Below are 14,394 nucleotides of genomic sequence, written 5' to 3' on the forward strand. Positions count from 1 at the left end.
TCATTTCAATCTCACTTACAGTTTCCATATTCTCCAAATCTTTTGCCAGGCAATCATATTGATAAGGCTTTCCTGTTTCACCTTCCCCAACAACCATGATCTCAGAATTGAGGCATTGGCTGTCTCAGATCCAACAAATTCAGGGTATCACCATAGAATGAACCAACCAGGCCCCAAGGTCAGCTCCAAGCTTTCTCTTCTCTCAGCATTTAAAACTCTTTACCTGGAATACCCAGCTGTGACAGTGCTTGCAGGGGTCTGAGGATGAGGGAAGAAATGGGGATCTGACTCCATGTTTCAGAAGGCTTGATTTATTATTTTATGATATATATTATATTAAAACTATACTAAAAGAATAGAAGCAAGGATTTCCTCAGAAGGCTGGCTAAGAATAGAATAGAAAGGAATGATAACAAAGGTTTGTGGCTCGGACTCTCTGTCCGACTCACAGCTGACTGTGATTGGCCATTAATTAGAAACAACCACATGAGACCAATCCCAGATGCACCTGTTGCATTCCACAGCAGCAGATAACCATTGTTTACATTTTGTTCCTGAGGCCTCCCAGCTTCTCAGGAGGAAAAATCCTAAGGAAAGGATTTTTCGGAAAATGTCATGGCTACACCCAGGGGCAGTCTGAGTGCCACAAGCAGCACCAGGAGCACCCTGTGGCAGAGGTGACACTGGTAGGTGGGACAAAACCTTCAGACTGAAGGATAAAAAATCAGCAGCAGCTCATTTCACACCCCAGGGAACCCAGAACATCACAGTAGCACCTGATGCTCTCCAGAAGAGGCTGAACTTTGCAGAGGATGTTGAAAATGCCTTTTCATCCTCTGTCAAGAGAGGCACAACTCAAAGAAACCCAAGAGAAACCCGTGACCCCTCTCCAAATGCCAAATTAATTGACCCTGCACTCCATGTCCCTTATCAGCAGTTCCAGGGAGCTCTCCTGACACTTCACTGCTACTCCAGACTGTGCTGGGCATTCAGGAGCTCCCACTCTGGAAAATGAGCAGTCAGCAGCAAATACTTCACAAATGCAATAAACCCAATGCTTGCACCACCCCTCTTTTTATTAGATCTTGCCAATGAACTGTTAAAATAAACTCTGGTCTTTGCATTGATATCCTTTGGGTTTGTGGGGCAAAAAAAAAAAAGACCCAAAATATTTCAAAATTGATTTTTTTTGCCTACAACTGAAGTTAAGGAAACAAGATTGGGGGAAAAAAACTTCGAGCAAAATTCCCCATGGGTATCTTTGGTTTGGTTTAAACCAAACAAATTTACTCATGGAAATATTGCTACAATAACAATTTGATTTATTTTATTTACAGCTGCCTTCCACCCTGCCTTTTACAAATAGGATCTGGAGCCACAAGGCCCAGAGATAACTTTGTCACCTCTTGGGGACCAGGTTTCCCTTGGGTGTCAGAGAGATTCTTACCTTCATGGAGGATTTTTATGAAAACAATCCTGAAAACCTAAAAAATAAAGAAAGGATGGGTTTTTTCAATGCCACGTTCCCCAACAGGCAACCACAGTGACCTGCAGAATGGCAGGAGGGGATATTAAAACATTAAAATCAGGCTCACAGCACTGGACACCAGCAGCTCTCCCTGCAGGAATAGTTTCAGTGTATCTTTGCTCAGGAAAATCAGATTTGTAGAGACCTTTGAGGTCTCTGCCAGCAGAACTGAGTGTATTATGCACAGGCCATGTAGGGGTGCTGGGCAAGCCTTAAAAGGATGGCTCTAAAATGCTTGGAAAACTCACAAATATCCTTCACATCAGAGAGGTTGCACAGAACACGTTGGTAAAACGAGACTCTGATGGCACATGTGCTCTTCTGTTTATTTTTTTATTGGCTTAACAACAAAAACCACAAAATCAGCGACACCAAGAACTTCACCCTCCTTCTCCAGCCTACAAATTACTGATAATCCACAGCAAATATGAAAATATGTCAAGGTTAAGCAAAAAGAATATGGATTCATCATCACATATTTGACCAAACACATCCTTAATTAAATTTGTGTCTGTTCTGATGCTCAGGTAAAGCTGCTCTGTCCCAGACACCCCCTCCCTCCCCAGCCCAACCTCATCCATGGCCCAGGATAAGCTCAGCTCCTCCAGGAATGAGTTGGTGGCTGTTTTACTGTGCAGAACATGAAATCCTCCTGCTCCTGTCCCTGCTCTGAGAGTGCAGCTCCTCTTTATCCCAGCTGCAGGGCTCCATCCCAGGCATCCATCAGAAGAGGCCTGAGCTCCCCAGGCTGGCTTGGTGTTTGCTGTCTGATAGAGAAATTCAGAATAAAAGTAGATTAGAAATTCAGTGGATACCCACAGTCATCACTACAGCCAAATCCAAGGGAATAACCCAGGACAGGACCTGCAGGATCAGCTTCAGGCCTTTGCAAACTCTCTGCATCTGAATTTCAAAATAATGCAAATGATGCTCCCATAATTACACCAACCTCGCACTGTTATTAATTTCAAACTCTGAGTGTCACAGCATAAAAAATTCAGCAGCTGCTGGAGGAAAATGTTCAGCTCAGAAGAAATCCTGCTTAATTTAACTCCTGCTTTATTGTCACAGACATCTTTTATGGAAAATCCTTTCCTTAGGATTTTTCCTCCTGAGAAGCTGGGAGGCCTCAGGAACAAAATGCAAACAATGGTTATCTGCTGCTGTGGAATGCAACAGGTGCATCTGGGATTGGTCTCATGGGGTTGTTTCTAATTAATGGCCAATCACATTCAGCTGGCTCAGACAGAGAGTCCGAGCCACAAGCCTTTGTTATCTATTCCTTCTTTTTCTATTCTTCTGATGAAATCCTTTCTTCTATTCTTTTAGTACAGCTTTAATGTAATATATATAATAAAATAATAAATCAAGCCTTCTGAAACATGGAGTGAGATCCTCCTCTCTTCCCTCACCCTCAGACCCCTGTGAACACCATCACACCTTATTTACTGCTCTAAACCAGCACCCATGAACAAAAACCAGCTGAATTACCTGAATTGCCAAGGGCTGAGGGTTGATGCAGATTCACCAAAGCTTTCTTGATCTCACACAGGTTCTTGGCAAGGGGGGGAGCTGCCACCACACCCTCCACCTCCAGCTCAGTCAGATAAGCCAAGGGGAGATCTGAACCTGCAACCAATTGGGGCATTTTTAAGCCTAAAGGAAGAAGTTCCTCATGGCTGCAAGAAGGAAATGTTGTCCTGGGCAGAGGGAATGTTGAGAGGATCACAAATGAAGGTGTAGAATCTGCCTGGCCTCCTCAAATTAGCATTTAATTATTATAATGACAGGCAGACTCTTCCCTACAGGTGGTCATTAAGGTATATTATGTAATATAAAGGTGTGAAGGGTCTGTAGAGATGGAAATTCCTTGACTTCTCTCCCTGCAGAGAAGGATGTGAAAGGATGGAAACTCCTTGACCTCTCTCTACAGATGATAGAGGAGGCAGAAGTGGCTGCCCTGAGCTGGCACCTCAGCAAAAATAAATTATGTGAAAGTAAAAATAGAATAAATGGAGAAAAGTAATTCTGCATTTGCTGTGTTAGCAAACATGGACACCCCCTTTTACCCTCCTAGCACAGAATCAGCTCCTGAAAGCACCTCACACCTGGGGCACTGCCCTTACCACGCTCTTCATGCCCAGGCAGGCTGGAAAAAGCGTCTTTCCTGCTGAACAGCTCCCAGAGCTGAGCCAGCTCAGGATCCTGTGGGATAAAAAGGAATCAGAAGTTAAAGAAATAGAAAAACTCCCAGGAAGGTGAGAGACGGCCCAAACCCAGACACCTGCACCTCACCTGCCCTTGTGGTTTCTCCTCAGTGGCCAGGCTGGGCAGGGGGGGCACAGCTCCCACTGCAGCCTCTGCTGGGACCTTGGGCTCCTGCCCTGGATTTGCAGCTCTGCTCCTCTCAGGAGGGCTCCCAAGCAGAGCTTCCACAGCTCTCATCAACTCTGTCACCTCTTGCCATGGGGAACCTTAGGAACCCAACACAAAATTTCAGTGGGATTCCCTAGAACCACCTGGAAAACCATGATTAAATCCAGAACAGCACCAAGAGCAGGAGCCTTTCTTTGGAAATTTCTCAGGATGCCTCATTTTGTTCAACATTTCCAAATTACTCCGTGCTCACCTGATGCCTTGAGAAGGCTGGCCTAGAACAGAGGCTGAGCAGAGTTACAGAATAAAGCAGGGATTTATTAGAAGGACTCCATGGATGCACCTCGGGCAGCACAAGAGCCCAGCCAGGACTGCACCAAAGAGGAACCAAAATGGTCCCAAAATGAACCCAAGATGAACCAAAATGGTCCCAAAATGAACACGAGGTCATGAGGTCTCTCACTTTTACAAGTTCTGCTCCATTTGCATCTTGGGTTCATTTGCATCCAATTTCAGCTTTAGCTTTTTAACAAGCAGTCCCACCCTGCTTGTTTTTCTCTCTCCAGCCCACGGGGTTTGTGCTCCTGGGCTGAGATTTGGATCATTTGTCCTTGGTGCCCAGCTGGAGCAGGAATTGTTTTGTCTCCCTGCTCTGTGCACAGAGCTCACCATCCCCTGATATGAACCCAGACCACTAAAGCACCACAGAACCTGAAAAACAGAAAATCTAAAACCTGAGGCATTACACCCTTCCCTGAGCTGCCAGACCTCTCCTCTCACTGAGCCCAGGTGCAGACAGCCTGTCAGCTTGTACAGAACAATTTTTGGGCTCTCTCATGAGGATGAGTCAGGTCTTTTTTAGCCTTTTCCTTTCTGTGCTGCTGCTGCCCTCACGCTGCACCCGTCCCTGGCTCTGCACCCCGCTCCTCTCACCTGGCTGGGAGTTGTTGTTCCACTGCCCATCCTTCAGCTCAGCACCCACTGCTGCCCAGCTCTGCTCTGCAGCTTCCTGCCCACAAATCCCTTGCCTGGAGGTTTTCAGGGCTTCCCAGTCCACAGCTTGCACCATGTCCTGTTCACAGAAAGCAGCAGTGTTATATTCTGCAAACCCCAAAATCCACATTCAGCCCCTCAATAATGATGCCTTGAGCAGGCTGAGTTAGAACAGTGGCTAGAGAAAGTTGAAGAATAAAGTAGGAATTTATTAAAAGGCCTCAATGGAGGCACCTTGGGCAGCACAAGAGCCCAGCCAGCGCTGCACCCAACATGAACCAAAATGGTCACAAAACGAACCCAAGATGACCCAAAATGGCCCCAAAATGAACCCAAGATGACCCAAAATGGCCCCAAAATGCACGAGCGCTCCCGGGGTCTCTCCCTGGGATCAGTTCTGCTCCATTTGCACCTTGCAGTTCATTGTCCCATTCCAGCTTTAGCCCCTGCAGTCCCACCCTGCTTGTTTTTCTCTCTCCAGCCCACGGGGTTTGTGCTCCTGGGCTGAGATTTGGATCATTTGTCCTTGGTGCCCAGCTGGAGCAGGAATTGTTTTGTCTCCCTGCTCTGTGCACAGAGCTCAACATCCCCTGATGTGAACCCAGACCCACACACTAAAGCAGCACAGAACCTGAAAAGTATAAAAGCTAAACCTGAGGCATCAATAAAACCATATAAAAAATTTATTTTCTACCAAAGTAAACTACTGAAAGGAGTAATACCCAGCCTTGGATGAACGTTCCCTTCAGGCAACAATTTATCTTAAGATTTTCATGGTTCCAAGGCTCCCTTCCCTCGAATGCCTCTCCCCACTGACCATGAGGCTTTGGATCCTCTGGCTGATCCCCCTGTGGAACACCAGCACGTCCATCCTGTGCTTTGCCAGCTGAGAGGCCAAGTGCAAATTCTGATCCTCCAGCTTGTCATAGAGGGTCCGGACACTGAAATCCTCCAGGAGCCTGGGGGTGAAGCTGTGCTCTGAAACACCAGGGAAAGGATCACACTCAAACACTGCAAATGAGGTTATTTCAGTTTATTTCCCCTACAATTCGTTGCCTGGCCAGGGGAATTTTGTGTTCTGTGAGGGAGGAGGATGAGGCAGGAGATGTGAGAGAAGGTCTCGTTCCCCAGCGAGGGGGAGGATGACAGAGCGTTACTATCAGCTCCTAAATTGTCCAGAAATCTGCCGGCATGCTGGCAGAGCTGCTCCGGAGCTGTCCCAGCATCAACACCTGCTGCCATCTGCTGGGCTCTGCTCCCTGTCAGCGTCCCGAAATTCCCACTCATTCCCAGAAAGCAAAGGAGGAGTCCCGTGCCTCCAGGGAACAGAATAACCAGCAAACGAAGCCAAGGAAAACACTTGTAAATCTTTATTTTCTTCACCTGTCACCTGAACTCGCTGCTGTTTTAAAGGGCTTGTCAAGGCTGGGGATTCACTCTCTCAGCTCTTGAGGGAAAAATCTCCATCCCATCCCCATGACAGCGGTTAAATCCCTGGAATAAACCCAGGTGCAAGTGTGTGTGCCTGTGGGAGTGCACACAGCAAAGTGCCTGTGGGGCCTCCTGAGAGTGCAGGACATGCTGAGTCAGCAGGTGTCAAAATATTGCACCTGAGAGAAGAAAATGGGGAGGAAGTGGGGAAAAAACCAATGGGAGAACACCTGGGGCTGGCCCAGCACTTCACCTGCACCGGGCACTGCTCCTTTCTCTCCAGAGCCAGCATCTTGTCCAGATCCACGAGGACCAAGCATCTCATAGAACTCTACGCTGGGGAAAATGGCAAAGAACATGAAGAACATCTCATTTTTCTCAGGGAGATCAGACCCCAGCTCAAGCAGAGGATGGGTTTCTTGGGTAGATTTTTTGTAGGAGCCTGCAGAGGCTGGTGTTCACCTGTCCTTAAGGAGGATGTACTCTGGTGGGATGTGTGGCTCCCCCAGGCTCCTCCAGCGTGGCTTCCAGCCCTTCAGGGGGCTGATTTTGGGGCCAGCAGGCTGGAACACGATGGCCAGGGTGGTGAGCACCAGCACGAGGAACCCCAGGATGAAAAGGATTGCTGAGGAACACAGGAGGGAGGGCAAGAAGTGAGAAACACAAAAAACCTTCAGCACTTTTCCTACTCATTTCACTTCTGCTTCTTCTGGGAGAAGCTGGGGCAGGTGGATTAGGAGGTGTTTTCAGGACTGAAGGATCCAGTTTATAAATTTTATAGATAAAAAAATATATAATTATACATTACTATATATATTAAGTATATTATATTATATTATATTATATTATATTATATTATATTATATTATATTATATTATATTATATTATATTACATTATGCTTTATACATATTATATGCTTTATATATATTATATATAATATATAACTAGGTAATAGATAATATAGTCTAATATAATATATAATATACACTATAGATAATATAGTATGTAAAATATATTATAAATGCAAACCTAAATATAATATAAATAGGAATATAATGATAAATATAAATATAAATATGACTATAAATATAAACAATATATATTTTATAGTGTCAGGATCATGCTTGCACACCACACTTTCATTTCTGTTGTTTCCTGGCCTCCCCCTGAAGGATTGGTGTGTGCACAGCTCTCACACCCACACCTGCCTTGGAGCACAGACCTTACCTGACCTCGTGTTTAGCTTTCAGTCAGCTTGGGAATGATGGATTTCATTTCAGCTGGGTTTATCATGGAAATACACTGTCATTTTCTGCTTCCCAGCCAAGGAAAACAAAGGCCTGGGTTACCTGAACTCTTCAAACAGGGCGTGGGGACAAGCACGACTGCAACTTCCCTCTGTCCCCAGCTCAGCTCCTGCACAGGCAGGCCCTTGGCCAGACAGAAATGAAATTTGGGAAGCTCCTCAGCAGCAAGGAATTAAAGCTGACAGAGCAGTGTTTTGGTGGCACTTCCAAAGAAAATTCTTGTTTAAACAATTTAAAAAGGACAAGAAAGGTCATGGGTGAGGATGGAGGTTGAAGGTATCTCAGAGCTTTGGCTGGACCTGTGATAGCAGCCCAGTTGGGAGCCAGGTTCAGATGATGCTGCTGCTTCAAAATGCCGTGTCTGGCCAGCTGGAACAGGGAGGAGGGCTGGAAGGAGGCGTCCCTGGGGTCACAGCTCACGCTGGCCTCCTTCACTGTCACAATCAGGAAGCGTTCCTGAACGGAGCTGTCCCTGAAAACAAATGTGCCAGGCTCCAGGAACACATGGGCAAACCTGGAAGGGAGAAGTGAGGAAGGGTTACCACAACTGGGCAGGTCTGGATAATAAATGACATAAACTCTCAAGACATTCACACAAGGCTAATTCCCCTTTATTAATAAACCCATTGATTTTATACTCTGCTTCACTAGAGGTGGACCTGATTGGTCCTTTAATTAAAACACCATAGGCTAATTAAGAAACCACCCTTTGGTAAACAACCTTATGGACAAAACAGCTTATTACAAAACAGCAGGTGCAGATTGTTCAGAATTCTTTCTCTCCCTAAAGCTTCCCAGGCTGACTCTGGGAAATCTTATCTAGCTTCTCTCTCTGACCAGGGAGCTGATCCAAGCCTCCTTCAGGCTCCATCTGTGAAGATGGTTGAACACAGCAAAATTTGGTGTTTTCACTCCCAAGACCTGCTGATTCTGTCAAAAACTCACTCTCAGGTTGCCCACAGCAGGTATTACCAGGAGATGTTGAGCTGGGTCTCCTGGATCAGGTGGTCCAGCCTTCGGAAGGGTCCGAAATCCCAGCCGGGGTTGTTGTTGTAGAGATGCTGCTTCTGGTACACGGGGTAATGGCTGGAGGCACGCTCTGGGATGGGGCAGCACAGGGACAGCAGCTCTGAGCCACCTCAGCTGGGAAAGCTGGCACTGGGCTGGCAAAGAGCTGTGGAACTGCTTTTACAGCAGCTCATTTCTATAGTCAGCTCATTTAATTGAGTTTAATTACTGCCCCACAAAGATTTGTGCTGTCTGTCACAGACATGTTTGATGAAAAATCGCTTCCTTCAGATTTTTTTCTCCTGAGAGGCTGGGAGGCCTCAGGAACAAAATGTAAATAATGGTTATCTGCTGCTGTGGAATGCAACAGGTGCATCTGGGATTGGTCTCATGTGGTTGTTTCTAATTAATGGCCAATCACAGTCAGCTGGCTCGGACTCTGTCTGAGGCACAAGCCTTTGTTATCATTCTTTCTTTTCTATTCTTGCTAGCCTTCTGATGAAATCCTTTCTTCTATTCTTTTAGTACAGTTTGAATATAATATATATCATAAAATAATAAATCAAGCCTTTTAAATATGGAGTCAGATCCTCATCTCTTCCCTCCTCCTGAGACCCCTGTGAACACCACCACAGCTGTGTAACACAGGATCAATTTTATCTCGCTCTATAGAAATTTAGCCAAAAATTGAAAGCCTGCAGGTAAGGCCCTGGCAGAGATCATACTGCAGTTCTGGGAGCCTGGAGGAGAAGGGATGGATCCATGCAGGGTGCCCAGTGTGGAACCACTGCTCTGAACAGGTCTGGACACACAAATGTGCTCAGCCCCAGCCAGACTCACCCTGGGCATTGATGCTGAGCTGGAAGAGGATCGTGTCCCCTGCTTCCAGACACACCACTGGGTTAGGGATGAGGGGCAAGGCCTGGCTCTCTCTGGGGGAGCTCCTCTGGGCTCTGGGCCCTTTCTGCAGCAGCTGATCTGAGGAAAAATCTCCTGCCACAGGCAAGAGAAAAAAACAGAATGAACCCTGCAAAGTGAGCAGCATGTGACAACACCCAACCCTCGGCAAAGGAGAATTATTTTTTTTGTATCTGCGGGCAGTTTCAGCTCACAAAGCCAAATCCATGCACCTGCCAACAGATTTTCCTCTAAATGGAGTTCCCTTCTAATTCCTTGGAAATCCAAAATCCTGCAATCTCTATCTGAGCCCTTCCCAGGGAGTTACCCATGCAGCCAGTGAATTCCCCACTGCTTACTCCCAGACAGAGCAAGAATTTCCCTGTTTTCTAAATAGTCTGGAGCATCTAATAATGAATTTCCTCCATGCCAACATGGGAGGAAATGGCTGTGCCACTGTCCAGTGGCTGTGCCACCATGGGAGGAAATGGATGGCTTGGTGTGCTGGAATTTGGGTTCTCTCTCAAGTCTTACCCATGAGAAATGCATCCAGAACTTCTGTGCTGGAGACAATGAAACCCAGCACTCCCTGGGGGCTGAACAGAACCAAATGCACCCTTTGGCTGCTCTGTAGGTGCTCATCAGGACCCAGAACATTTGAAACCTCCTGTGAGAAGCAGAGAGAACTCAATTTAATCAACCCTGGTTTGTGGTCAACTTTCAGTGCAGATGTAAAAGGAGTTTTTCCTCTGTAATTCAGGAATTGTTGTTTCTCTGTAATGCAGCAAGCTTAACCTCCCCTGGATGAGTTCCTTCACCCCGTGGTGATTTCTGGGCTCTCCCAGACGTGCACATTTAGACAGCAATCCCTCCCTCCACACCTACCCTCACTTGGCCCTCGTCCACCCTCAGCAGCAGCTCCCTGTGGGTGCCAAAGGCCAGGGAGATGCGTGGGGCTCTCAGCAGGCACAGCTGGTCACAGAGCTCCTCAGCAGAGACGTACTGCTTGCAGTGACATCTGCAAAAGGGACAAATCCTTGGTCAGTCCTGATCCCTCAGCAAAGAGCTAAAACAGACCCCCAGTGTGTCACAGCCCACAGAGTGGATGATCCTACTCTGTATCCATGGGGAAAAGGATGGAGCAAACTCCCTGTACACCTCATCAACACCATGCCTGCCCTTCAAGGCCAAAATGTGACACCCCACTAGCAGTGCTTGGTTAGCAGAGACCACCTCCAGCCCTGTGACAGAGCACTACACCCCTCCCTAAAGCTCAGCTCCAGGAAAATGCTTGAAAGGATCAGAGTATGATTTTGACACACCAGATTTAGCTTGGAGAAAAGGAGACTCAGGGGTGACCTCATCACTCTACAACTCCCTGAAAGGTGCCTGTGGTTCAACAGACTGTCAGTTACACAAAAAGCTTTTGCATCACTTCCCTAAATTCCTCCCATATCAAACTATGACACTGAACAGAGAAAATCCCTGGTCTGTGCTTTTTCTTTTCCTTACATTTGCTCTCTATATTAAAAAAAAAAAACCCTTTAAAATTTTCTCCCAGATTTGCCCTAAACCACAACACAGTGCTGGGCTGGACTCAGTGATGGTGAAGTTCCCTTCAGCCTGGTGGCTTTGTGGTGGTTGTGTGGTGGCTGTGTGGTGGTTCTGTAGTGGCTCTGTGGTAGTTCTGTGGTGGTTATGTGGTGTTTCTGTGGTGGTTGTGTGGTGGTTCTGGGGTTGTTGTGTAGTGGTTCTGTGGTGGCTCTGTGGCAGTTCTGTGGTGGTTATGTGGTGTTTCTGTGGTGGCTCTATGGTGGCTGCATGGTGGTTCTGTGCTGGTTCTGTGCTGGTTCTGTGGTGACTCTGTGGTGGCTCTGTGGCAGTTCTGTGGTGGTTGTGTGGTGTTTCTGTGGTGGCTCTGTGGTGGTTTTGTGCTGGTTGTGTGGTGGCTCTGTGGTGGCTCTGTGGCAGTTCTGTGTGGCTCTGTGGTGGTTTTGTGCTGGTTGTGTGGTGGCTCTGTGGTGGTTGTGTGCTGGTTGTGTGGTGGCTGTGCAGTGGTTCTGTGATGGCTCTGCGGCAGTTCTGTGGTTGTTGTGTGGTGTTTCTGTGGTGGCTCTGTGGTGGCTCTGTGGTGGCTCTGTGGTGGCTCTGTGGCAGTTCTGTGTGGCTCTGTGGTGGCTCTGTGGTGGCTCTGTGGCAGTTCTGTGTGGCTCTGTGGTGACTCACATGCCCAGCTGTGCGTGGAGCTCCCCTCCGGCCGGCCCGCAGGTGGGGGCGCAGTCGTGGCGCTCGGGGGCGGCGCAGCGGCGCGTGGACGCCAGCCGGACCTGCCCGGGGGCACACAGCTCGTCCACCTGCAGGGGAACACACACACATGGGCCCCAGGGCTGCAGCTTCCAGGCCGCAGCTGAGTTCTCTTTGTCCCCACTGCTGCGCTTCAGACATTCTACATAAAAGCAATCCAACATTCCACATCAAGGCAACCCAACATTTCTCATCAAGGCAATCTAACATTTCACATCAATGCAACCCAGCATTCCACGTAAAGGCAATCCAATATTCCACACAAGACAATCCAGCATTCCATGTAAAGGTAACCCAACATTCCACATAAAGGCAGTCCAACACTCCACAGAAAGGCAATCCAGCATTCCACACAAACACAACCCAACATTCCATGTAAAGGTAACCCAACATTCCACATAAAGGCAATCCAACATCTCAGGTAAGGGCAAACCAACATTCCATGTGAAGGCAATCCAACATTCCACATACCCAACATTCCACATCAAGGCAATCCAACATTCCACAAAAAGGCAACCCAACGTCCCATGTAAGGGCAATTCAACACTCCACATAAAGGCAATCCAACATTTCACATAAAGGCAATCCAGCATCCCACGTAAAGGCAACCTAACATTCCCCATCAAGACAATCCAACATTCTGCATCATCAAGGCAATCCAACACTCCACATAAAAGCAACTCAACATTCTACATAAAGGCAGTCCATCATTCCACATAAAGGCAGCACAACATTCCACAAAAAGGCAACCCAAAACTCCACAAAAAGGCAATCCAACATTCCACATAAAGGCAATCCAACCAGGAAACCATCAAGAAAACACACTATGGGGATTTTTGAAGGAATTTTGAATGCGTTAGAGCTGGGACCTCTGAGTTTTTAGATTATGTGATTTCTTTTTATTATCTTCTGCATGGGTAGGAGGGGTGAGTTTGGCTCACATCTTCACTGCATGGTTCACAAGGGATTGGTTTTAGTGTCTCCCTGCCCATGACAGTTCTAAAAAAGAACTTCATATTAAATGAGGTTTAAGTTCCTGGATCTGTCATCCACATGAAACACTGTACTGTTCCCACTGCCCTGGCATGGAAGGATCCTTTACTTCCATCCCTTGGGAATTTAAATTTAACCTCACAAGATCCTGGAAAAGAAAACCTCCTATAACAAAAGGCCAATAAAGCATCTGAGATATTTGCTTGGCTTAGCTTAAGGCCTGAACACTCCCCTTTTCCTGCACATCACACAAAAATTTTGGTTTGGAGACTGATTTTACCTGAGGTCGGCAATCCTGGTCGCTGTTGCTGTCAGAGTCTTTCTTTCCTCTCTCATCATAGTAAACATAACCCGCCCGGCAGATGCAGGAGGCATCTGACTGCTGGAAAGCCCTGTTGAGCCCATGGCAGGTACAGCTGGTGGCACCTGGGAGAGGAGGTTGGATTTAGAGAGGGAATACAGCCTGGAACAACCGTGCTGGCTGGGAAGGAGCAGCTCCTGTGCTCTGGACTCTTTATCAAATCCCACTGCTCATTTCAGTGACACTGCTGGAGCCTGTGCCCCTTTTCCAGGGCAGAGCTGAGCCACAGGCCAGGCAGCTGGGGGTAGGATGGTCAGGGTGGATGGAGATGTGAGATCTCTGCAGCCAGGGCTTGGAACTTGGGGTTCATTGCAAAGGGCCTGGGTGCAGGGCCCTGCTGGGAGCTGCCAGCCACAGCTCAGAGCAGGCTGAGAGAAGAGAGGAGGAGAGAGGATGAGAGAGAGAGAGGATGAGATGATAAGAGAGCGAGGTTCCCATTGCAATACAATAAATCTTCTTCTGTGTTGAATATTCTGATTCTCACTAACCAATCTAGTACAAGATACAAATCCTACAGCATTTCCATACAGCCTATAAGAATCATTACATCACCATCCTGTGTTACATTTTAAACCCTAAAAACTCCTCTTTGGGCCCCTTCTGCCAAGCTGGCAGGGTCTGCTCTGACCCTTGGGCCTGTCTGCAAGCAGAGGGTGTTGTTCCATCCAAAGGGGATCACCTTCAGCAGCCACACCATTGTTTTCCAGTTGTTCAGTAACTGAGGGATCTCAAAGCTTGCCTTCATTTCAATCTTGCTTATAGTTTCCATATTCTCAGAATCTTTTGCCAGGCAATTATATTGATAAGGTTTTCCTGTTTCATCTTCCCCAACAGTGGGGCCAGCCTGCACCAACACAGCATGAGAGCATCTCCTGCAGCACCCATTCAGCCAGAGATGCAGAAAGGCCCAGCTGCTCGTTGGCAGCAGGGTTCTGACAAGCCCTCCACTGATTTGGAGATGAAAGCCCTGGATGGGGTAAGGACCCAGCCAGGCAGGGCTGCCGAGCCCCTCTCTCGTGCCCCAACAGCCTCAAATCCACCTGATTTGAAACCCTGGGGCAGTGCTGCACATACACTAAGTGAGGAATAAGCACTCCTCACTTTTCCAGTTTCCATCCAGCCTTATCCCACTTTATCATGCCCTCAGTGCCCAATTTTGGCTCAAAAGCACCCCTAGATTTAACACAATCCCCC

The 14,394-nt window shown here is 47.4% G+C and overlaps 1 protein-coding gene across 1 annotated transcript in view; it reads right to left on the reverse strand.

Annotated features, from left to right (window-relative positions):
- Window positions 1–1,758: 1,758 nt before the first annotated feature.
- Window positions 1,759–14,394, reverse strand: part of LOC113460472 (uncharacterized) — a 28,165-nt gene continuing 15,529 nt past the window's right edge. Inside the window, exons 13-27 of the mRNA XM_074559662.1 lie at window positions 13,120–13,265; window positions 11,769–11,896; window positions 10,428–10,560; window positions 10,077–10,209; window positions 9,486–9,638; window positions 8,610–8,736; window positions 7,937–8,151; window positions 6,791–6,953; window positions 6,582–6,664; window positions 5,715–5,875; window positions 4,838–4,976; window positions 3,824–4,002; window positions 3,655–3,733; window positions 3,020–3,157; window positions 1,759–2,295 (exon numbers count right to left, since the gene is read on the reverse strand). Of these exons, the coding sequence (XP_074415763.1) occupies window positions 2,252–2,295; window positions 3,020–3,157; window positions 3,655–3,733; window positions 3,824–4,002; window positions 4,838–4,976; window positions 5,715–5,875; window positions 6,582–6,664; window positions 6,791–6,953; window positions 7,937–8,151; window positions 8,610–8,736; window positions 9,486–9,638; window positions 10,077–10,209; window positions 10,428–10,560; window positions 11,769–11,896; window positions 13,120–13,265 (2,021 nt within the window). The 3' untranslated portion in view covers window positions 1,759–2,251. The remainder of the gene's footprint in view (window positions 2,296–3,019; window positions 3,158–3,654; window positions 3,734–3,823; window positions 4,003–4,837; window positions 4,977–5,714; window positions 5,876–6,581; window positions 6,665–6,790; window positions 6,954–7,936; window positions 8,152–8,609; window positions 8,737–9,485; window positions 9,639–10,076; window positions 10,210–10,427; window positions 10,561–11,768; window positions 11,897–13,119; window positions 13,266–14,394) is intronic.

This window comes from Zonotrichia albicollis, chromosome 27 (assembly GCF_047830755.1).
Source record: "Zonotrichia albicollis isolate bZonAlb1 chromosome 27, bZonAlb1.hap1, whole genome shotgun sequence".
Classification (NCBI taxonomy): Eukaryota; Metazoa; Chordata; class Aves; order Passeriformes; family Passerellidae; genus Zonotrichia; species Zonotrichia albicollis.